Here is a 23291-nt window from a genome sequence, read left to right as displayed (position 1 = left end):
CTGCTCCACAGTCACCAATGGCGACTGAAACCCGCTTTGTTGGTTACTTTTGATTTGTTTTTGATCGATCTCAGTCGACCATTGTAGGGTTAATTAATACTATGCTAATTAGTTTATACCGTGCTTATGCATAACATCTGTGATCTCTTGTTAGGGGGAGTATGCTTTAATCAGAGTATACTAAACTTGTTTAGTATACTCTGCTTTAATAAACTTCGTTACCACCAAAGTTAGAATAGACCAAGTTAGGAAACGGATTGTAAAACAACGAGTTTTGTTATCCATTGTCTCCGCCTCTATGACGTCATAATCGCCGCCATTACGGAGCCGACGGCATAGCATTTTATCATTGCTGGGTGCTGATTTTCGTCTAAATATTGCGATTTTTTAAGAACCAAGCATTTCTGCGCGTAAAAATGGCTTTTAACTAATGTTATATCTTATCACAATAATAAACCTCACGAAAATAATCAACTTTTATTGAACACCTAATCAATTAAAGAGTAAAAAAAACAGAAAATATCAAGTTTACAAACCAAAAACATAAAAGAACATGTTTAAAATATAAAAATACAAACAAAAACGCAGAAAATTACCATAAACTGGTGTATCTAACTGCAGTTTTGCATGTAAATTGCCGTGATTTTACTTTTTGGCTCACCATGGCCTACTAAAGATATCTTTAGTAGGCCATGGGCTCACAAACTTAACACGTATACCCGGCAACTAAACTTAAGGTATCTTGCCCAATATCGAAGTGACATTGAGAAAAACAATAATGAGTTACTATTTTTGGTCCTCTGCTTGAATTAGTAAGCTACCTTTTCTGCGTTACGGGTCTTTATGAAATCGGAAAACGCGAACGCCCTATCTGCTAGTACTTAAGCAGTTTGGAGCTGCATGTCCACTCATGTTGAATTATAAATGTAGTAAAGAATGGCTTTGTAGATTCGTAGGTATGATCATATACTATTATGTAAACTAAGCTGATTGCTGCTAGTCTTAATCGCCAACGTAAAGTATCCTGTTAAACCACACTGTACGCCATGCAGTCAAAATATTAATTTACTTCACATTAATTCCTAGATTTAATATTATATAACAAGATTTATATTAAAAAAATATATTTTAAATAATAAAACAACCGCTATACGTGTTTTCTAGCTTTGTATCGCTTACAAGAACTAAATGAACACATGCCGACCATGCATTTGTATAGGCGATTCACGCTCTGTGGGCTCCGTAATGGCGGACACGAGCGCCGTTTCCTAACTTGGTCTATACTATCTTTGGTTACCACCGCTTGGCTATAACTGGGTTGAGCAACGCAGTTGACGGTACGTCATCAGCACCGTATTTTTTATTTCAGTTTCGCTTTACACTGCAAAAAAGCTTACTAATGTAATGACTCCTGAAGAATATGATGGTCCTGATGCTAGCAACTTTGTGAAAGTTGTCCGAAAATTAAGAAAGAGACTAAGGCAAATTCAACGTCTGGAAACATGTGGTCGAGATTTAACAACAGAAGAGAGAATAAAGGTTAGTCCATTGGTTGGTGCTAGTAAAGAATCTTCCCCCCCACCTTATTTGCTAATCACTAACCCCTAACCCCTAAACCCTGATTAGGGGGTTAGAAGTTGATAGTTAGGGGGTTGGTGGTTTTAGGGGTTAATGGTGGTTAGCAAATAAGGTGGGGGGGGAAGGTTCTTCACTAGCACCCATTGGTTTGTGGCGGAGATAAAACTTAGTAATATTTTGAATACCACATCAACTTTTGTTGTTGCACTATGGAATGTGTAACTATTAATGCATCATGTTTTTTAAAGATCCGCAAAAAAGGCTATCTATTATCACATTAAAAATTAAATATGATGAAGAATATATTTATATTCCTGTAATAAATATATACACTAAATTTTCGTTGAAAAAACGGTAAAACATGCAACGTGCGCAAATTATTCATTTTATGAATATATATATTTGTCATAACATTGCATTTATAGCATTAAAGTACCCTACCAACTTTGGATATGTTGTTGTGTTTGCAAATATATACCTAAAAAAGGAGACATTAATTTTCTGGCTAAAATTGTGGTTGCTCTGTTGTTGTATGATTTAAACTGCATTTGTTTTTCAGTTGGAATGCAAAAATAATATTCAAAGGGAGCTGCGTGAAATTCTTGCCGAAATTAATCGAAGAGATGAATCATTTAATTCTTCTGTTGATGTGAACAAAGAAATAAACCTTGAAACTGATAAAGAAGATTCTCATGAACTTGGTAGGTAACATACCTCATTATAACTTTACAAATAAATTTCTAAATAAACAGTTAATTTTTATATGTGTGTACACAGCAAACTGATGTTTTAAAAAGTGGGCCATTAACACAACTAGAAGTTGGCCGAAATTTGCGTTTTACAGATAATCGTTATCGGTCAAAATGCGCAGATAATACACCGATATATAAAATAGTTCGTGCGAAGCGACGTACGTCTTACTTGACCTTTACGTATGTCGTAGTTTAGCATTGATGTGCCCACGTGCATCGTAGCTTAGCATTTAAACGTTTAGTGTTCATGTTGGTCGTTCCTCCAAAATTGTTTAAGAAAGGCAACACATATAAGATATAAGGTTACCTACTGAGAACGTGCAGAACAACCATTTTTTCTTTTCTACAACTTGCAATATTGTGAATACAGTTATTAATTTTGATTAATACTGAGCATTTCATATGTTTCGTTACATCGTCAATTATCCGTTTCAATGGAAAAAAATATATCGGTCAGTCTTTACTAAACCCAGACAAAGCGTGTGAAAAAGATATTTCTGGAGATGTAATAATACTGCTAAAGTATAAGCGAGCCGAGTACTAATGACTTTTTCAAGGAGAAAGACGTACGAAAATCGTTCCTGATTAATCGAAAAGCACTGCTATAAAAATCATATAGAACACGTAGTTTGCGTTCAAACGCTGCTTTACGGGGGTTAAAAGTTTATACGGGGGTTAATATAAGCAAGCTACATTGCAGCTCACTATGTATTACTATCCTTTCTCCTATGATCGAAAGGACAGCGATTTTGGCTTCAAGCCAACCATTTCTCGTGCGGTGCTGATCGTGGCCGCAACGCACCAACGTTCTGCCCCGATCAAGGCATGATTGCCGCTATACTCATCTTGTGCGTTTCGTTACTTCCCAGAAGCAAATTCCCATCGAGCAAAAATTAAAGGAACAGAAAGTCAAGCTGAATAGATTTTAGTTGCTTCTCTTCCTTTAACTTTCGCTCTCGCGTGTACCAATCGCTCTCGCATTTAAACCAATCGCATACGGAAACTTTCCGTTTTCTAATGGAAATTGGCTACCCGGTTAACACGACCATGAAGCCCTGCTGCGCATGACAGATTATTGTTAATTTACGTCAGCTGTTTCATTTAAATTACTGATCGAAACTACGCTATTTTAAGTGCGCACGTCCTCAAGACAAAAGGTTTTAAGCGCGCGAGTAAGCACTTCTATTGTTTATGGTATTGAGGGTGCTTGCGCACCCACTGGCACCCCCAGTGTCCGCCGTTGGTGCAGGCCTGCAGGGAATGCTTACCCTGAGAATTTTACAACTTACAGCAACCTTTGTATTTTTCAAACTTTTAACCAAATTATTCCTATCTTTTTAATAAAATAGATTTAAGTTACCAAATATTTATGACTGTTAATCTGGACAACCCATGTTTGATCACTGGGTTGGAGCAATGTCTGTTACGTGTGTTGCCCAAGGACACATGTGCCGACAATGATAGCAGTTTCAAGCATGGAATATAGTACTGTTTGGTTACAAATTTACAATCAAATGCAAGCGACTAAAGCACTAAGCCACAACCTAATACAAGTAGTATATTAACCCTTTATTTTTGGTGGTAATTTAAATGGTTAAAATAAGGGCCACAGACTAGCGATTTATAGTGATATTCAGAATATCATTTTAATTCTAAAACTATATATATCATCACTTGTCACTACTAATATTTTTATTTTACAACGTTTAGTTATGCAATGTAATTATTTAAATAATGCCTGTTGTTTCTATTTAAAGAACCTGATGATCAGCATGAGGAAAAACTTGAAAAAGAGAAGGACTGTGTCTTTCAAAACAATAAATACACTGAGTCTGTAGTTGTAGCTGCTCCTGTCGAACAAACTAATGGTATATGTGATAGTTGATATGATGCAGTGATTGTACTTTCACATAGAAAGGTCTTCTAAATAATATTTCTTGCAGTGACGTCAAGTAAAGTAAAACGAAAAATTGTGCATGAATGGAAATCCCTACCCATGTTCACCAAAGAACTCGAAGGACATCACGATATAATTACTTCTGTGGATTGTGATGGTAATTGGCTTGTCAGTGGCAGGTGAAAAGTTGTTAATCTTCAATACTTTAACATGTTACGATTGTTGTTACCATATAACATTTGATAGCCAGGACACTTCAGTAAAGGTGTGGGATTTAAATTCAATGGACGAAGTTCGAAACATGACTGGCCACTCTGGTTGTGTAACTTGTGTACAAATTTTAAATAATTGTGAAAGTGATAGAATATGTAAGTATTACCATCTTAATATGTACTTATTAAATATCTATATGCAGGTACTTGTCCTGTGTGGGGCAAAATGTCCAACGTGCAAATCATGTTTTCTTTATAAGATATTGGTACAAGAGGTAATACTGTAGATCGAATATATTATGCATGTGAATGGTATTATCATTATGGGTATTGGCAGGTGAGAAAAATATTTACCTGAAACCTGTATAGTGATTCATAAATAAAACTGCTTGTAGTTTTTTGTGTCATAGTTTTTGCACGTCTCAAGTCTCAACCCTCATTACCTCAGAAAAAATGTTTCGATTTAAAACCTAAATGAGTGAGTAATCTTAAATTGGTTAGATCAAATAATTAGTTAGAAATCTATGGCTTTCGTATCTTATAAGAATGTTGCATATATATGTATAAGTATGCATATGACGCGAATGTGTTCAAAATCGGGATGCACAATAGTTACATTAAAAGGTGGCTTATATATTTGGTTCAGCTAATATGCATTAATACTGTTACAGGGAAAGTTAACTCTATGGAGTTCAAGTTACTGGTTGATGCTGATGGTGAAACATTGTTAAACAAACAAAAACTTCTTTTAACATCTTCCCTTGATTGCTTCATAAAACTATGGGTCATACCTGATGGTTGTTGTGTAAAGTCAATATACATCTTCTCCCCTCTTACAGCAATGTTATATTCCTCAAATCTTTTATTTACTGGTATGTGTTACTTCTACTTTACTTCTAAAGTTGTTGTTTAAATTTTCGAAACGCTTAAAGTTACATTTTTATCAGGTACAGATTCAGGCAAACTAGTCGTTTGCGATATCATAAGTGGATCACTTGTTCATGAATCAATTATTCATACACAGGAAATATCTTCTTTAAAGGTTCTCTCTATGTTTATTATGTTATCAATATAAATAAATGGATATTCTTGATTGTGTGTAACAGTCAAAATAATGGGTTTATTGTTATAGCGGTTTTGCAATATATTTTTTTTTCAGCTAAACCATACCCAGGGGTAATAAATAGTTCGATAAAACAAGATGGCGGTAGTCAATTTCAACAGCGCAGAGTTAAATTCTTGTAACAAACATGTTTTTTTAGATAAAAATCTATTATTTGCCACATATAAAACAGTTTACTATGCTTTTTCATATCAGTCTAATAGTTTACTATGCTTTTTCATATCAGTCAAAACATTAAAAACAATGCAAGCAGTTTTTTAAAGTGATTTTAATTTATTTTGTGAATAAATAAAGCATTCACGATCCTTCATACCTGTTTTAACACTGTGATTATACAATACCAATACAGTTACCTATTTTGATTTTTTTTGCCGGAAAACGTATTTGTATCTGTCTATTTGCGTCAGTCCAATAATCAATATTGTTTTAGTGGCATTGCAATCATTTAGTGACCACTTCATTTGATGGCTCTGTCAAAGTTTGGGAGGCTACATGTGATCTTCATGAAACTGCTGTTTCTCATATGCTTGAAATGGAACATCTTTTTACGGAAGTGTTATCAGTGAATGAGTCCAGTGGTTTAATAGCTGGAAGGCACATTCACTGTGTTGTTTCATGGAATGATAAACTTATAATTGGTGATGATGGAACCAACCTAAAAGTTGTTGAACTTGACTCAGGTAATGGTGAATGTTTTTTAATAATGTATTTAAGAGACTACATTGTATAGATCTAACTTACAATTTTCTATTCCATGCAAGGAAATATAACAAGATATCCGAACCACAAACTGTGTTCTGGATTCACAAACTCTATGTTTACATACAAGAATATGTTGTTTGCTACTTCATATAATGTAGATACTGGGAATGGAGCAATAAATGGTAATATTTTTGTATATTTGTAATGTTTCTTTATTATGTATTAGTTTTTCTAGGAATACCTGTGTTAGCAGTTATGTGCTGCTAGTTATTATGGCAAAAAACTTTTAAAAATCTTCTATTATATATTTTATAAATATTTTCTTACATTTGTAATGCGATTGGACAACTTTCAAATATATTTAGGTGAAACAAATTAGTGTGACCATGCTATGACAAACTTTTATTTTTTAGTTCGTTCTCTGTGTGGAGATTTTCCATTGTTATACCTTGCTACGTTTACTCACAGCGATATGCCACAACTGACATGCGCATGTGTGGATCTGACAAATACTAAGAATCTCTGTTTTTTTACTGGAGGAAGCAAACTAATGATCTGGAAAACTACATTGAAAGATGATGAGAAAAGGTAGTTTACATTAAAATAATTGTTTTCATATTTTAGTAAATAATCGTGAATATGCATGTAATGGTTTGATGTAGTCAACAATATATTTATGTTTAACAGATGTTTTAACACACAGGTTGGAAAGTTCGTATGATGAGGTAGTCAGTACCTATATACAACGTCTGAATAAAACCGCGTCACCATCAGATGAATCAAGTTCTAGTGAGACTGAGGATGAAGGTGGTTGGTGGTGGACAAAACAAACTATTTTAGGAAAAAGAAAGAAAAATAATGATGATATTAGTGATTTTGACTTGGACAGCAGCAAAAATGAAATACAATCTAAACCTGTTGACAGCAGGACAGGGTGGTGTATGGTCATTTAAGTTTAATGGGTAATTACTGTGTTTAGTATTTAAATTATCTATGTATATATGTGGAATAACAGCTGAATTTTGATATCGAATCATTAAGCTTGTTTACTAATTTAGTTTCAGGTTTTTATTTGTACATAAATATGATTAGTAGCAATACTATTTATGAAATTGATACTGTGTTACATGCTGATTCAGTGGAATGGTGTCCTATCAACAACTATCAAGATTATCTGCTGTGTGGAACTTATCAGTTAAAGAGCTGTGCTATAAAGAGTGATGATACAGATTCAAGGATTGGGTGTTTGCAGCTGTATCAAATTGATAACAAATCTAACATAGAGGATTTTAAATTGAAACAAGTGTTTCAGGTGGATGTAGTTGGTGTTTTAGATATGAAATGGTGCAATCAGCCCTTATTGGAAAATATGCCAACACTTGCTACTGCTGATGCTCATGGTTCAGTCAAATTGTTCTCACTATATATAGATCAACATAAAAAGGCAAAAATGAAAAACTGGTGTGAAGTTTTAAACCCAAACTCTGTTGCTTTATCTTTGGATTGGTCTTCAAAACAATGCACTAAAGACATACAGATTGCTGCAAGTTACTCGAATGGCAACCTAGGTCTTCTGAAAGTGTGCGAATCTGATGCAGTACTGTTGCAACAATGGAATGCACATGGTTTTGAAGCTTGGATTACCGCTTTTAACTCTGAAAACGATTCTGTTCTTTATTCTGGTGGTGACGATTGTTGTTTTCGTGGTTGGGATCTACGTTGTCCTGAACATTCCTTGTTTAATAACCGGTCACATGATATGGGGGTCTGTTCCATCCAAAGTTGCCCAAGCAATTCTAACTTACTAGCGACGGGAGGGTATGATGAACATGTGCGAATATGGGATGTCCGAGCTATGCGACCAAAGCCTTTGACAAATTTAAATGTTAATGGGGGTGTGTGGCGTGTTAAATGGCACCCAAAGTTGAAAGATGTTTTAGCTGTAGCATGCATGCATAATGGATGTTTTATTTTACATCAGGACCAGGTGTCCTTGAATCTGTGTTCTCGGGCACATTACACCAATCACCAATCACTAGCATATGGAATTGATTGGTGCTATTTAGAGAATTCTGTAAGCCACTTTTTAGCTTCTTGTTCATTCTATGACCATAAATTGTGTCTGTGGAATTTAAACAAACAGTTATTGTAGTATTTTTTATAAATTGTTTCAGCTTGAGAATTTTTTTCGAAAAATACATATAAAGAAATGAATGTCACCAACATTATCATAAAAATATAATTAACAGGTTGTTCTTTCTTGTAGCACATAGAATTCCTAGGAGAAACTTCCACAATTGCTCAACTGGTTAATCATCACTGGATAAATCGCAGCAATTTACAAATAGATTTGGTTCAATGAATAAGCACGGGTGTTACCACTTCATTAAGAATGATGTAATGATGAATGTACACTATACACCCTAAAGTGCATGATTTGCACTGCCACAAATAAAGTTCAACATTAGCGTCGTTGTCTAAATTAGTTCCGTAAAATAAACGTTAAATTAGACTATAGGTTAGGACCATTGGTACATTATTTGAATAGTAGTAATGTATCTTCGTTTGCGACGAAGAGCAGTAGAGGTTTGATGTATATATATAACAAAAGAGCACAGTTCTAATGACTGTACAAGTACAGTAGGGTGGGGAAGATGGGACACTTTGTCAGACGAGACTCTTTTTTAACTTTCTTTTTACGGACCCTCATTTAATGATAATCAGGAAAATAAGGTTACAGTATTATCACGACTTTATAAAACGCCTGTCAAAGCTAATTACTGTTTTTAAATATTAAAAAAATATGTAAAATAGAAACAGTATACTTTGAAGAGGTAAAAAATGCGAAATAGTAAGGTGCTATTTTTTAATGCTCGCTAAATCATAGTAAAGCCAATGCATTGTTTTATTTTGCGTGTGCGAACGAATAAACTAGTTTCATAGCTTCATAAAACAACCTTGAATATTTCGTAGTTTGATTTTGTCTCATAAAACTAGTTTTAGTTTTGTAAAATAACACTGGGATATAAGCATGAAGAAAATAGGCAGGGTCATTATGATTTTAATTTAAAATAAAAAAAACAAAAATATATTCGTTTAAAGTTATATGTAAAAAGTTTACATGGCAAAGAAACTGGCACAGTCGGTTAAATTCGGTAGGTTAACTACAAGTTGCAGAATACTGCTAATGTAAATATATTTCAATTTAGAGTCCCATCTTCCCCCACATTGTAGTTTTGTATGTTTTCATTGCCAAACTTTAAAATATTTGCTTCTAATTTAGTAATTTATACCTGAGGGGGTTTTCAACTATAAGATACTGATATAGTAAAAAGATAATATTTTGAAGATATAATTTTGCGCCCTTGATTAAACAGGAAACTAATCGTCAAAAACTTGCTAAGTATGATTTAATTTAAGTCAAGAGATAACGTGCCCAAAAGGCATCTAGTAAGGTGGGGGAAGACGAGACACTTTAACTTTTATTTTCTCGTCCCATTCGGTAGAGAACAAAGAACATATCTTTACAATTTTCATAAACCGTTGTTATTTGTTTAAACTTTAGAACGCAATCACGATATTCGGATATTTTAAGGTGCTTTTCCGTCTCCATCTATACCCCATGCCATATATAAATTAACGATGAACAATTTATGTTTATTAACTTTGTTTTCATAAGAATCAACTGATATTCATGACATATGTGGACTCTTAATATTATGATCCCTATCTTGAGAATGAACCTCAATTCAAATCGACCTTCAAACGAAAAGCACGCTCTTTAGTAGTAAAATGTAAAAATGAAATGTTTTTCCTACAAGATAGTAAACATTGTCTATACGTAATGAAACTGAGCATAGATCTGTATTGAGGATATATGATTAGTCTAAACAGTTAAAACAAGTGAATAACATTGCGGTACTAACGATCAACATATAAAACAAAATAAATATCTTTAAATAGTTTACATACTACTTCAAACGAACATAAACATTTTTTTGATTAACAATTTTTTTCTTGGAAAATCCTTCCCAGTATTTCCTCATTGCACTTGGGATATCTTTTTCAACATATCTGACTAGCTCGCCTGGATAATCAATTGCATGGGCCGCATTGACTGAGTTGGCATCCATTCCAGCTTTTTGGCGTAGTATGCCAGTTAACCATACAGCATCCAATGCCATTACTCTAGTCACAGTTGCTTTGGCAATAATTAATCGAATTGTTGAAACGGAGGTTGTGTAAAATCCGCCTTGGCAATGAGCGGGCAGAACATCGGGTGGGTATAGTTCACTTGTTATGCTCCACGGATTGTTTACGTCCCTAGAAGGAGGGTCAGAGCGACGAAAACTGAACACGCAAATAAAGGGAAATACATCCGAAATCATACATGCTTTTGAAGCTGGCTTCTGGCGTTTTACAGTTTCAGTTATGGACATAATAAAGTTATCCAAGTTTAGAACCATATTATCGTCACATGATGAAAACAAAAAGTTTGCTGGAATGTTCTTTACAATCCAATTCATTCCGGCTACTGATCTTGCAGTGAAATGACTGAAATTAAAATATTTATTTTAATAAAAGTGAGTAAATGGTCAGATTCAATTAAAAAATTCAAAGTTTATAATGACTGTTACATTCAGGACACTGTATATCATTTAGATCGGACTCGGGAAAAGACGGGCCTTTTTTAAATAATCCCCTTTTACTGTTACACATATACGGTGATGGACAAAAACAATGTTACAGTACTATTTGGCAGTATTTTCACCGTCCAACAAATTGCGCGGAAAACGCGGTTACTGTTGTTAAGTATTAAAATTCGATGTTGAACGATTTATACATTACATTGCATTATATACATTATAACATTTTTTCAATAACTAAAAAAATAATATTAATAATATGCTCATTTTGATTGTTTATTGAATCACATTATAACTGCCCAAATTCTGTATAGTTGGCGAGTTAAAGTCTCTTCAAATTTGTTTTAGTTTTGTAAATAAATGCGATATGAAGTAAAGTAGGGCGGGGAAAGATGGGAGACACTTAGCACAGAATATCCTAATATCTTGATCATTTTTTAAACAATTAACAACGGTCTATTGAAGTCGTGATAATACAGTTTTATAATTCTTTGAATGTTTTTAGTTTACTACCAAATGGGAATAGAAAATAGAATAAAAAGGTGTCCCATCTTCCCCCACCCTACTATACCATGAGAAAAGTTGGCAGCGGTAAATATGTGTTAAATTAGGGAGCAATCAGCAACAAAAACGATTTGTGTTATCTACGTGTATTCTTAATAAAAAATTCACTTAAATATTCAAATTAAGAATGATTTTAAACTGTCCCGACGTACTAAGTCTGTCATTTAATTTGTAAAATTACACCTTTTGTGCGAATCGCTAAATAACTTCTCATGTGTTTTATTATATTTTTTTTCTGAATTGTTAGCAATTAATAAAGGGTATGATAATACTGTTGTCGCCTCAAACCGTCATATATGTGCATAAGGGTCCCGTCTTTCTACTTCCACCCTACTGTGTATCATGGCCTACTCAATACACGGCCTAGGAATACACCGAAACTGCTCAGAAAATAAGAGGCCTATTGACGCGAATAATGCCCATTATAATACATTGTTACGTCATGGTTTTATGAATGGATTTTGCTGTCTGGCTGTAGTTTTTGCATCAAATAACAGTTAATTTCCCATTCCCGGTTAAATTACCTTATTTTTCGGGTTATTTTATCAACATCTTATATTTTTTATAAATGTTTAAGCATGACTGAACAGATAGGAGTTACTTTTAACCACGTGCGGCATACAAGTAAGTTTTACCGACAGTTTAGTTTGGCTCAGTCGCTGAGTGAAAATAGTATTTGGCTTAAAACAGAAGTTTTTTAAGACAGCCTATATAAATCTAGCAAAAGAACACCGCAGTAACAACAAGTAAGTTAATTGATATGTCCGTTGCGGACTTTTAAAACCGGTCAATGAGCCTTTTGTCTCAAGGTGCTTATGCCTTGATCTGTCCTGCTGCTCATAACCCATTTTCTACTCGAGGTTTTTTTGTTAAAGCAGGACAGAGGCTCTTCCTCGAGGTCCAAAAATGGGTCATACAGCACATCATAAATTAAGACTATATAATACAAACAAACTCACGATAGCCTCCCTTCGTACTTAAGTATTGTGTCTAACTTTAGACCTTTGTCGCTGTTTAAATTTTACTAGTGTTCCTTCCTGACAAAATTATTTACACATGTCTGTTTGTTGTTAAAGAATATATTGATGATGTTACTGATTGAAGATCTTCTTGCCACTTCTTCATGATCATAACATGCAAAGATGGTACCCTTATCCAAATATTTTTATCCTACTACGGAACACCTATTGACCATGCTTAAATAGCAGACTAATAGCTTGCTTAATAATTCTGGTGGCTTAGAATTTAATCTAAATAAAATTATAAAGGTGTGCTGCATTATAAAACTTGCCAAATGCCTGTCTACTAAATTAAATATAATCAAAACGTAGGTTTTCTGTGTTGGTAAACTGAATCTGATTGCTCGTCTCTCTTTATGCTTAATAAACTGATATTTATATACTATTAAACCTTCTGCGCTGCTTTATATGTCTGGTATGATTTTAACTAAACAAGAAAATACCCCTGCGACACGTTCTGTGATAAACTGTAAGCTAAAACAACCTAGAACTGGTATTGAACCTACCAACAACTGCAAACTGCATTCAAAATAAAGGAAATCCATTCATAAAACCGTGACGTAACAATGTATTATAATGGGCATTATTCGCGTCAATAGGCCTCTTATTTTCTGAGCAGTTTCGGTGTATTCCTAGGCCGTGTATTGAGTAGGCCATGTGTGTATATACTAAGTAAAAACTTTTTGTTTTATTTTGGTTAAAGGTAAAATTAAATAATTTTAAACGTGTCATTTACACATAAACAAAAAACGACTTACTCGGTGGTTTCCTCGATATCGATCTGCAGAATATCGCCGTATTTTTCATTTTCTTTTTTTAATTCTTCTTGTAGTGCTGCATTCTTTGGTCGTGCTAACAAAAAACACATTTCTAGATTTACTCCCTCGATTCTAGTGATTGACCCCCAGGTCTCTCGTATTGCTTGTCTGTTGACGGCGTTGACGGTCCACGATTTGACCATCGTAATCATAGCCCAATGCTCTCGTGGATCTAGATAAAACCCAAAATATGAGGTCAAATATAAATAAACAGCACCGAATAAAAAACCGTTATTCGTAAGTGTTGGTAATGAACCTTGTCTGCCAACAAAAAAAGTTCACAACAATTTCGGAATAAAAACAGTGTTGCTACTCACATCAAGTTTGAAACACCAACATTTTTTATAAAAAAAACATTTTTTTGTTGTTTTTAACTCAAACTACAATCATATTGACACCTGCCTATTTTTGTTAGGTTCTCAGCTTTTTTTCACAAAACTGAAACGAGATTTATGAGACAAAATCAAACTGTACGAAATATTCACGGTTGTTTTAAGGTATATATATAAAAGGTATATATATAAAACTAGTTTAATCGTTCACACTCGCAAACTACAATATTTATCGGCTTTATTGTGATTTAGCGACATTCAAAGTCAGCACCTTACTATTTCGCATTTTTTACATGTTAAAACATACTATCTCTATTTTATGTATTTTTTTTAATATAGTGGGATGAGGGAAGATGGAATACACTTTCTTTCTATTTTCTAGTCCCATTTGGTTATCAACAAAGAAAATTCAAAGAATTATAAAACCATATTCTCACGACTATCATAGACCGTTGTCAATTGTTTAAAATACGATCAGGATATTTGAATATTATGCGCTAAAGGTGTCCCATCTTCCCCCACCCAAAAAATATATATATTTAAAAACTGTAATCGGCTTTGCTTTTTTTAAGAAGTCGGGATAATACTGTCGAATAATTATGTAACGGTATTTTCCTGATTATCGTTAAATGGGGGTCCGTTAAAATCAAATAAAAAAGTCTCGTCTGACAAAGTGTCCCATCTTCCACCACCCTACTGTATATATAATCTATATAAACTACACGTAAATCCGTCTATTTAATTAATTTTGTAATAGTTCTTAACTATAATTTCACACACCTGGTGGACTAAAACAGCCGTTATTGTCAGGATTGACTTCTCCAATGTTCTGCATAACCTTCCATGGGACGAGAAGGGTTGAAGAAATTTTCCAAGGAATTTTTAAGTCACCAGTAAAGAAAGGTGCGCCCGCCGTGGGGTATTGAATTACAATGTTTTTCCGAAGTGATTCCAAAATTGGTTTGCTCGTGTACTCTTTTGAAATATTTTTAACTTCCACATTTCGTTCCGGTAATTGCATTGATTTCATGGGAAACTTGAAATTACGTTCTAAATCTTGAATAAGTGTGTTTTCTTGGGTATCTGGCACCTCATTTAATTTGGTCAATTTTTTAAATATTGTTTGTATTTGAAAGGCAATTTCTTTTTCAACCGTATTGTCCTCTTCATTATACCTATGAAAACAATTTAAAACCATAGCATATGGTTAAGTGATCGAAAGACGGGACCCTTTAAGCAAATATTTTGGGGTGATACCACGAAAATAGTTCTATCTTACCTCTAACAACAATTCAAAGAAGGCGGGGTAAGACAGTTTAAAACTCTTGTTAATTTTGATTAATGAATGAATTTATTGTTAGAAATACACGTAAATAACACGAAAGCATATGTCATGCTTTGAAAATCAAGTTTAAACCACCATCTTATACCTACAGAGTCTTTGTATAATGAATCGGCGCAGTTTAAATATTAATGGGACTTATTCAAACTTCTATTGATAATATTGTATCCTACAAATGCATATGAACTTATGATAAACAAACAAATAATGTTACAGAATTATTCGACAGAAAAATCACGACTTTATAAGCGGGCGTCGAAGCCGATTACTGTCGTTAAATATTAAAAAAAATGTGTTAAATAGAAACAGTTCCGTGTGTTATAAAATACATTTTTAAACTGTTTTCAATTAATAAATTAATGATGGTACTTATTTGTAGATCACCCAAAAACATTTAAATTTGGAAATATTGGGCACTATGTGCATAAGTGTCCCATCTTTCCCCACCCTACTTATTCTAAGTGCCTGTGACTGAAAGAATACGTTTTTTTTGTGTAGGATAATTTTATTATATCAGTATATCATAATTAAATAACCCTAAAGGTATGACCTATTAAATTTAAAGAAAATTTAGATTTAATAATAAAAATCGAAAACACTATAAAGTGGGGTAAGGTGGAACAAAAATATTTTTTTATATAGTAGGGTGGGGGAAGATGGGACACCTTTAGCACATAATATCTAAATATCCTGATCGTGTTTTAAACAATTACTAAAGGTCAATAGGAGTGATGGGCATATAGTTTTATAATTTCTTGAAAGTTCTTTGTTTACTACTAAACCGGGCGAAAAAATAGAGGTAAAAGGTGTCCCATCTTTCCCCACCCTATACTGTATTATTAGTTTCTTGCACGGCCTACTAGAGATACATAGCATATTTTAACGACTGCTGTTTTGTTACTAATTTTCTTCTCTTTGTTGTTTTAATTAATCTGGTCTTTATTACTATACTCAAAGGTTAAATAATAAAGAATGTTTTCAGCGAATAAATCGCGGTTTGCAGCAAAAAGCCAAGTTCTAATTAATTATTACGTCAGAATCAGAACGAGTCATTGTTAAGTTAAGGTCACGTGGTCAAATCAAGGGTTACGTGGTGTAAAAATGGGTGATGACGTAGTCGATGGGTAATGTCATATCTCTACTCATCTCTAGTATAGGCCGTGGTTTCTGCAACTTGTAGTTAACCTATTAACCTATACCGAAAAAAAACTGCGCTAGTTTCTTTGCCATGTAAACTTTATATATAGTAGGGTGGGAGAAGATGGGACACTTTTAACACAGAATATCGAAAAACACTGATCGTGTTTTAAACAATTAACAACGGTTTATGGAAGTCGTAAGGATATAGTTTTATAATTCTTTGAATGTTCTTTGTTTACTACTAACTGGGATGAGTAAATAGAGTTAAAAAGTGTCCCATCTTCCCCCACCCCACTATATATAGTTTAAAATCGATATTTTTATGCCTATTCACTCTTGATTTAACCCATCCTCACCCCCGCCTATTTTTATGTTTATATTTCGAATTTTTCTAGCAAAACTAAAACTATTTTTGTGAGACAACATTGTACTGTACGAAATATTTCAGTCTATCATAATATAATATATATTTAATTGCGATACTACATGATTCAAATCCGCAAACTACATTCTTATTGTTGTGCCTTTTTCAGCCATTAAAAGTATGTTGTATTCGTTCGTCTGTTGAATAACAGTGTAACATTTTTTGTCTATTATTAAATGGGTACCCAAGAAAAGAGATTTAAAAATGTCCCGTCTTACCCCAAATTCCGTCCTCCCTCACCGAAATATTTATATATAAGATCGTCATTAATGTACACAGGGCAGATTTTTTGTCTGTGCTTTATTAGATAAAACACAATAGCCTAAACAGAACTCAGAAATGGAAACTGACAAACACTATTACACAGGTAAATAATGAATGAGTGTTCGCTAGTCCGTTACTTATACAATATGTAGATCTTAAGCTATGTTATACATGGTTGAACACGGATAGGTAATTTTTCGCTTACTTGACTGGTACAATTGGGCTCCGTACTGAACTGTGCCAGAAACGTCGCGTCATGAAAGGTAGAACGAATATGCAACAAATGTACACCAACACGGACCAGATAATGACATACAATAACACTTTCTTTTTTATCCAGATTGTCATATTTCATTACTAATGCAGAACGGTATACCAGTGTTACAAAGTACTTTAAATAAATTGGCTGTATTTTTGCTAATAAAAATTAAGTTAATTATTTATTTCATCTGGTTTTAATCATTCTGATGGCAGTGCACCGCCTACATCACGTCACAGTATTAACAATAACTGTAAAGTAATACGTATTTCCTATCAACCTTTCCCGGTTTGCGTATATCCCTCTATATAACTAGTAATATATCGGTACTGGACAATGCAGAGAACAATACTACTGGAGCTTAACCTCACCGGGCAACGAAGTGTAAAGAGTTCATAACAAAGAAGCAGGCATGGGTTGAATACAATACTGTACACACATGTAAGACTAAACTAAGGTGGTGTTCATACAATTTGATTTGCAAAACTTTGAAACACAACTAATATCATTTCAAAAATAGGTTTTTCCACTATTCTCTTTTTTATAAACGAAAAACACGTTTTGCCGGCGCCTCAAAACTGTCTGATACATTTCTTATTATTATTATTTCACAAGAACCTATTGTTCCAAGTTAAACGAACTTACTTTATGTTCTATGTTGTGCTATCAGTATACACCTGCGTTTCAAATAAATTGTTCTCTTTTGAAATACTATACTGGTGTGTTATTTCGCCATCACACTTCTTTTCCAAAGATTATGACTGAGCTTCGTAAGGTAGAAACCTTCTTCTGCACCAGTTCTCTCTCTTAGCATTTACAACACAGACGAAGATTGTGGAAACGACGCCGATTCCCACAAGTAGCACATTATTTTCATCGTAGGTAAAGCCCAAAGTTAGTATAGACCAAGTTAGGAAACGGCGCTCGTGTCCGCCATTACGGAGCCCACAGAGCGTGAATCGCCTATACAAATGCATGGTCGGCATGTGTTCATTTAGTTCTTGTAAGCGATACAAAGCTAGAAAACACGTATAGCGGTTGTTTTAACATTTAAAATATAATTTCTAATATAAATCTTGTTATATAATATTAAATCTAGGAATTTATGTGAAGTAAATTAATATTTTGACTGGTTTTCAGCGTACAGTGTGGTTTAACAGGGTACTTTACGTTGGCGATTAAGACTAGCAGTAGCAGCAATCAGCTTAGTTTACATAATAGTATATAATCACACCTACAAACCTACAAAACCATTCTTTACTACATTTATAATCCAACATGAGTGGACATGCATCTCCAAACTGCTTAAGTACTAGCAGATAAGGTGTTCGCGTTTTCCGATTTCATGAAGACCCGTAACGTACTAATTCAAGCAAAGGACCAAAAATAGTAACTCAGTATTGTTTTCCTCAATGTTACTTTGATATTAGGCAAATTTTACACAGATACCTTAAGTCTCGTTGCCGGGTATACGTGTTAAGTTTGTGAGCAAAAAATTAAAATTACGGCAGTTTACATGCAAAACTGCAGCTAGATACACCAGTTTATGGTAATGTTATGCGTTTTTGTTTGTATTTTTATATTTTAAACATGTTCTTTTATGTTTTTGGTTAGTAAACTTGATATTTTTTGTTTTTTACTCTTTAATCGATTGAGTGTTCAATAAAAGTTGATTATTTTTGTGAGGTTTATTATTGTGATAAGATATAACATTAGTAGAAAGCCATTTTTACGCGCAGAAGTGCTTGGTTTTTAAAAAATCGCAATATTTAAACGAAAAACAGCACCCAGCAATGATAAAATGCTATGCTGTGGGCTCCGTAATGGTGGCGTCTATGACGTCATAGACGCGCGACAATGGATAACAAGACTCTTTGTTTTACAATCCGTTTCCTAACTTGGTCTATACTAACTTTGGTAAAGCCGATGGAGTTTGGTAGTTTGCGAGTGTGAGCGATTAAACTAATTTAACAGATTCATAAAGAAGTAAAGTATATCGTACAGTTCAATTTATTCTCATAAAACTTTTAGTTGGGGAAAGATGGGACACTTAAGAACATAACTATTTTCAAAATCAAATAAAATAATTCAAATACATACATTAAACCACACAAGTAATTTAGCCGTTCGCACAACAGGTGTAATTTTATAAACTTGAAAACACACTGCGTAAGACAGGACAGTTTAAAATCATTGTTAGTTTTGATTAATAATGGCTGAATTTATTATTATGAATACACGTAAATAACACAAAATAATATTGTACGCTTAAAAATTAAGTTTTAACATTCTTTTCCATGCCGCACTGCTATAGTTTTTAACATGTTTACCTACATTATATTATTGTATAAAGACAAGAAAGAGAATGGTTATGAGTTAGGTTTTCAAAGCGTACAGCATTGTTTCGTGTTATTTACTTGAATTCCTAATGATAAAACCACTATTCATCAAAATAACAATGATCTTAAACTGCCATCTTATCTTATATGTGTGTTTTCGAATTTGTAAAATTTCAACTGTTGCTGATAGTTAAATAACTCCTTGTGTGTTTTAAGATATTTTTTTTGAATTGTTGTCAATTAATAAAGAATTGGTAGTACTATTAAGGAAAAATAAATAAATATTTTTCAATACCGCTTAGACATGACTAACCGGGCAATTACACTCACATTTTCTGTCATCAAGCGCTAGTGACAATAATATCGATTCCATTCTGGCGGAGCGACGAAACAGTGTATCAACTTTCTAAACGATATAGTTTTTGTGCACGAGATATAGATTTTGTCATAGATTGTCTGCAAGGGCTGCGCTCTCTTCTTACACTCGTAGAAAATATAAGAAAATACCCATGATATATAACTTATTGAATTACTAACTAACCAACCAAAGTTTGCAATATTGTTTATTTTCTCATATAGTGGGTTGGGAAAGACGGAACTCGGCGTAAGACGTTCTTTTTCTTAACAATCTTCTTTAACGGGTATACCCATTTAATTACAGACAAAAACAAACGTTACAGAATTATTCGACAGTATTCCCACGGTCCAAGAAATTGCGCGTCAACGGTTATTGTTGTTATAGGGTTAAAATTCGGTGGTAAAATTCGGAATACAACATTGTTTCAAAAGCTAAAAACAGTCCCGTTTGCACCCGAATCCCGTCTTTCCCCCGCCCCATACTATATATCGATCCTACAGTAATTTAATGATTGTTGAAAAAGGTAATTTTGGTGTTAAATGTGTATTTACGTGGTTCCTAATATATAATATTATAATTCACCCGTTTCTTTTATTCGGGCTTTATATGCTCTTGCTTTAAATTGTAGTTGGTTGATGAAATGCACAATTCGGGATTTGTTATTCGTTGATAATAATAGCAATGGCATATGTAACTTAATTTAAATAAATATTTATCATTTAAGAACAATAAGTAAGATTCACGCGAATATTTATTGTAATGTATTGTAACATCGCATGAATGTGGGACAACAGCCTTTTCCTGGTTAAACCGACGCCTATATATAAGCGTTGTTAAAACTGTAATTGTTAATTGTTTGTTCGAAACAAACAGTTGGTGCGAACAGTTTAATTTCTACGAATTCATGCGTCCATTCCGGTAAAATAACTATATGCTGTTGGAATCGAAAACATAGATTTACCCAACAAACTAAAAATGTCCAACCAAGCGTGATCTTTATAGCGTTCAAATTTTTAAAATGTAAATAGATTTGGAAACAAAAGGTTTCCTAACAAAAGGTTGCAATTTTTTTTATGGTTTTGTATGTTCTGTTAAATTGACATGTTACTTGAATTTAAATTGCAACCTGTGTAGTGAATTTTTTAAATTATTCTTACTATAAGTGGCCGCATTTCCTTTATATTATGCTGATTTTTGGAGCATCTGGTTGACGGAAGGTTTGACAGCAGGAAAATCTATGTAGATATTGCCTTAGCGTTTTGGCTGATAGTTGTTTTGTAGGCACTGCCCATCGCCCAGACTACGGTCTGCGATCAATAAAAATCGAATCCCGTGATAATGGAGTTAGTTCGCCCATCAGCCCGTAGACAGTTGTTGTGCGGATCGAAACCGTGGACTAAAAGCTCGGTGTACATTCTTTGAGACGCGTTATTTTGATATCAGTCAACCGTGTGTTCTTGCAAGTATAAAGTATAGTCTGATAGTTATTCCAGTTAATTTAAACCTTAGGTAATTCGATAAATGTAGGAAATGTTGTTTGAATCGGTTTATTTATACAAAGTAAGTTGTGATAAATTGTAAATTAATCAACACTGCTTCTTTTTAATGGGTGCTGTAAGCGTAGATACGATTTTTGGAATGTTTTAGGGTGGTTTTATATATGTTTTTCTTCAATTATATTTCTCTATTAAAAAAAAAACAAAAAATTAAACACGTTTAGTGTTGCCATAGGTACAAAAGATAAACTGAGCACAGAAGTTCTAACGTGTTAGCAGTTATGCGGTGGAGAGAATTAAATCAATTTTACAAAGTTCGTGGCTGTGTTGACATGACAACTAAGTAAACCGCCTGTTGTGAAACCAAAGGGAGTTTAATATTTAATATATTCTCGGTATTAGGTTGCTTTGATTCTGAAATGGTATGAGACCACATACTGGCTGTATGTACTGGACGGTCTTGAAGTGGACCTTAATTGCTCTTATACACGTTATTAAACCACTACAGATTCGTAGGAACAAGAATAAAGAAAATCAATAGCGTAACAGCAATATGGATGGACGAAAACTAAGTTTGGTTTGTTAAATTAGTTGTGGAAAAATATAGATCAAGATTTCGAGGTATTTTGCACCGTTTATATTACTATTGTCAGATATCCTGAGTGGCCTCTGTGGCATTAAAACTTTTGTAACATTTTTGGAAAAACGTGTTCACTGTAGCTTTTTGGCACCATGACGATCAACTTATAAACTATGTACTTAGCAACTTTATTGCTTATTGCTATAAAGCATAGTAGCGGATTGACATGGTGTCAGAGATATACGTGGAAACTTACATCAATCCATTAACTGGCATTGCATGAGCTGGATCATATGTAGGCCTAGAAACAGAAACAGAAAAGTCGAATAATTTATTTATTTATTTATTTTCATATTAATTATAGAGAATAACTTCCGAACTATGGACAAGAAGATCTGAAACCGGTAAGATTATACAAAGGGGAAAAATCAAATATAGTAAATAGACAGAAACAAGTTTCCACCAAAGGTTCTAAAAAATAAAACATGCAGTCTCGCTGGTATTTTGTTTTCTAACCTTGGTAACACAGTTTTCAAATTGTTCATTTATTGTCAATTTTAAACATTTAGTTTATCAATGTATTAATTTCTGTTTACGGGTCACTAAACATCGCAAAATAGACGTTGTTGGCGTAAAGCATTTTAGAAGAACAGTTAAGCGCTTTTTAGCGTAAAATATCGCAGAAAGCTATAGTACAATGGGGGAAGGTGGGACACTTTTACAAAATTATACGACAATATTATCACGACTTTATAAAACGCGCGTCAAAGCCGATTACTGTTTTTAAATATTTAATAGGTAGAGGTCAATTTAATAGGTAGGGGTCAATATGATCTTAATTTGAGTTAAAACACAAGCAAATGTGTTAGAGTTAAAGTATATATAAAGTCTACATGGCAAAGAAACTAGCACAGGTGGGTAAATTCGGAAAGTAGTATGAAGGGGGTATACTCGTAAAGGGAGATATTTTAAAACCCCGATTTGCCCTCCGTGCCGTCTTCCCCACCCTACTATATGCCTTTTAGCTACATAGGTACGTGTTATAAGTTTGTCGGATTGGTTGATACAGAGCCGAGGTAATATTGCAACATGGAACATATACCCCCTGCATGATAAGTGTATGCAAATGCTGAAATAGCGATTCTGCGAATAGCGGGTGTTAAAGATCCAATCAACTTTAAGGAATCATTTAACTGATACTAGCAGTTTAAAGCTGTGTTATCATAAACCACACACAGCAATTGCAACTGGAAAATTTAAACCTTTTTTGTAACATCTTACCCCTATTTTGGGTTGATTTTTATTAAGGTTTTAATTGGACCATACGAATATTATAATGACCTGTATACTCAATTTTTACACATCCTTATATAAGCTGAATGAATGAATGAATGAATGTAACTTACTTTATCCTCGCGTGGCCGGAAAACGACAGTCGTTATCACA

The 23291-nt window shown here is 33.7% G+C and overlaps 4 protein-coding genes across 6 annotated transcripts in view; 2 read left to right on the top strand and 2 right to left on the bottom strand.

Annotated features, from left to right (window-relative positions):
• Window positions 1-23291, bottom strand: part of LOC149741858 (uncharacterized) — a 54663-nt gene that overhangs the window by 18517 nt on the left and 12855 nt on the right. The window lies entirely within an intron of this gene.
• On the top strand, window positions 1309-7322 carry LOC149741864 (uncharacterized). Of its 2 annotated transcripts, none has more exons than XR_016387368.1 (11): window positions 1309-1539; window positions 2138-2279; window positions 4088-4198; window positions 4274-4406; window positions 4474-4595; window positions 5111-5311; window positions 5387-5481; window positions 5993-6242; window positions 6324-6446; window positions 6733-6852; window positions 6968-7322. XR_016387368.1 is itself a non-coding variant. In XM_089893982.1 (11 exons), exons 1-11 carry the CDS (start codon window positions 1405-1407, stop codon window positions 7215-7217), a joined length of 1737 nt encoding a protein of 578 aa, XP_089750108.1. In that variant the 5' UTR covers window positions 1310-1404; the 3' UTR covers window positions 7218-7322. The 2 variants fall into 2 exon arrangements, 1 of the variants encoding a protein (XP_089750108.1); XM_089893982.1 differs by having other exon boundaries at window positions 1310-1539; window positions 6678-6852.
• Window positions 7006-8483, top strand: LOC149741863 (diphthine methyltransferase-like). Of its 2 annotated transcripts, none has more exons than XM_089893986.1 (2): window positions 7006-7226; window positions 7404-8483. In XM_089893986.1, the coding sequence occupies exons 1-2, from the start codon at window positions 7223-7225 to the stop codon at window positions 8414-8416; spliced, it is 1017 nt and encodes a 338-aa protein (XP_089750112.1). In that variant the 5' UTR covers window positions 7006-7222; the 3' UTR covers window positions 8417-8483. The 2 variants fall into 2 exon arrangements, with proteins under 2 accessions (XP_089750112.1, XP_089750111.1); XM_089893985.1 differs by having other exon boundaries at window positions 7085-7226; window positions 7323-8483.
• On the bottom strand, window positions 9901-17260 carry LOC149741862 (beta-1,4-mannosylglycolipid beta-1,3-N-acetylglucosaminyltransferase brn-like). The gene is made up of 4 exons (XM_089893984.1): window positions 17019-17260; window positions 14424-14818; window positions 13252-13483; window positions 9901-10818 (listed from the first exon to the last, which is right to left on the bottom strand). Exons 1-4 carry the CDS (start codon window positions 17159-17161, stop codon window positions 10236-10238), a joined length of 1353 nt encoding a protein of 450 aa, XP_089750110.1. The 5' UTR covers window positions 17162-17260; the 3' UTR covers window positions 9901-10235.

This window comes from Ciona robusta, chromosome 1 (genome assembly GCF_009617815.1).
Source record: "Ciona robusta chromosome 1, ASM961781v2".
In the NCBI taxonomy this organism is placed as follows: Eukaryota; Metazoa; Chordata; class Ascidiacea; order Phlebobranchia; family Cionidae; genus Ciona; species Ciona robusta.
This window is presented reverse-complemented; position numbering and strand designations above follow the sequence as displayed.

What these genes read in the sequence shown, in the direction of transcription:
- LOC149741864 (XM_089893982.1), top strand. Translation starts at nt 1,405, where the DNA reads ATGACTCCTGAAGAATATGATGGTCCTGATGCTAGCAACTTTGTGAAA. An exon ending in CAACAGAAGAGAGAATAAAG is followed by an intron (nt 1,540 to 2,137) that starts GTTAGTCCATTG and finishes TTTGTTTTTCAG; the next exon opens with TTGGAATGCAAAAATAATAT. An exon ending in AATTGGCTTGTCAGTGGCAG is followed by an intron (nt 4,407 to 4,473) that starts GTGAAAAGTTGT and finishes AACATTTGATAG; the next exon opens with CCAGGACACTTCAGTAAAGG.
- LOC149741862 (XM_089893984.1), bottom strand. Translation starts at nt 17,161, where the DNA reads ATGACAATCTGGATAAAAAAGAAAGTGTTATTGTATGTCATTATCTGG. An exon ending in CGGCTGTTTTAGTCCACCAG is followed by an intron (nt 13,484 to 14,423) that starts GTGTGTGAAATT and finishes GGTTTTATCTAG; the next exon opens with ATCCACGAGAGCATTGGGCT. An exon ending in GATATCGAGGAAACCACCGA is followed by an intron (nt 10,819 to 13,251) that starts GTAAGTCGTTTT and finishes TTTTAATTTCAG; the next exon opens with TCATTTCACTGCAAGATCAG.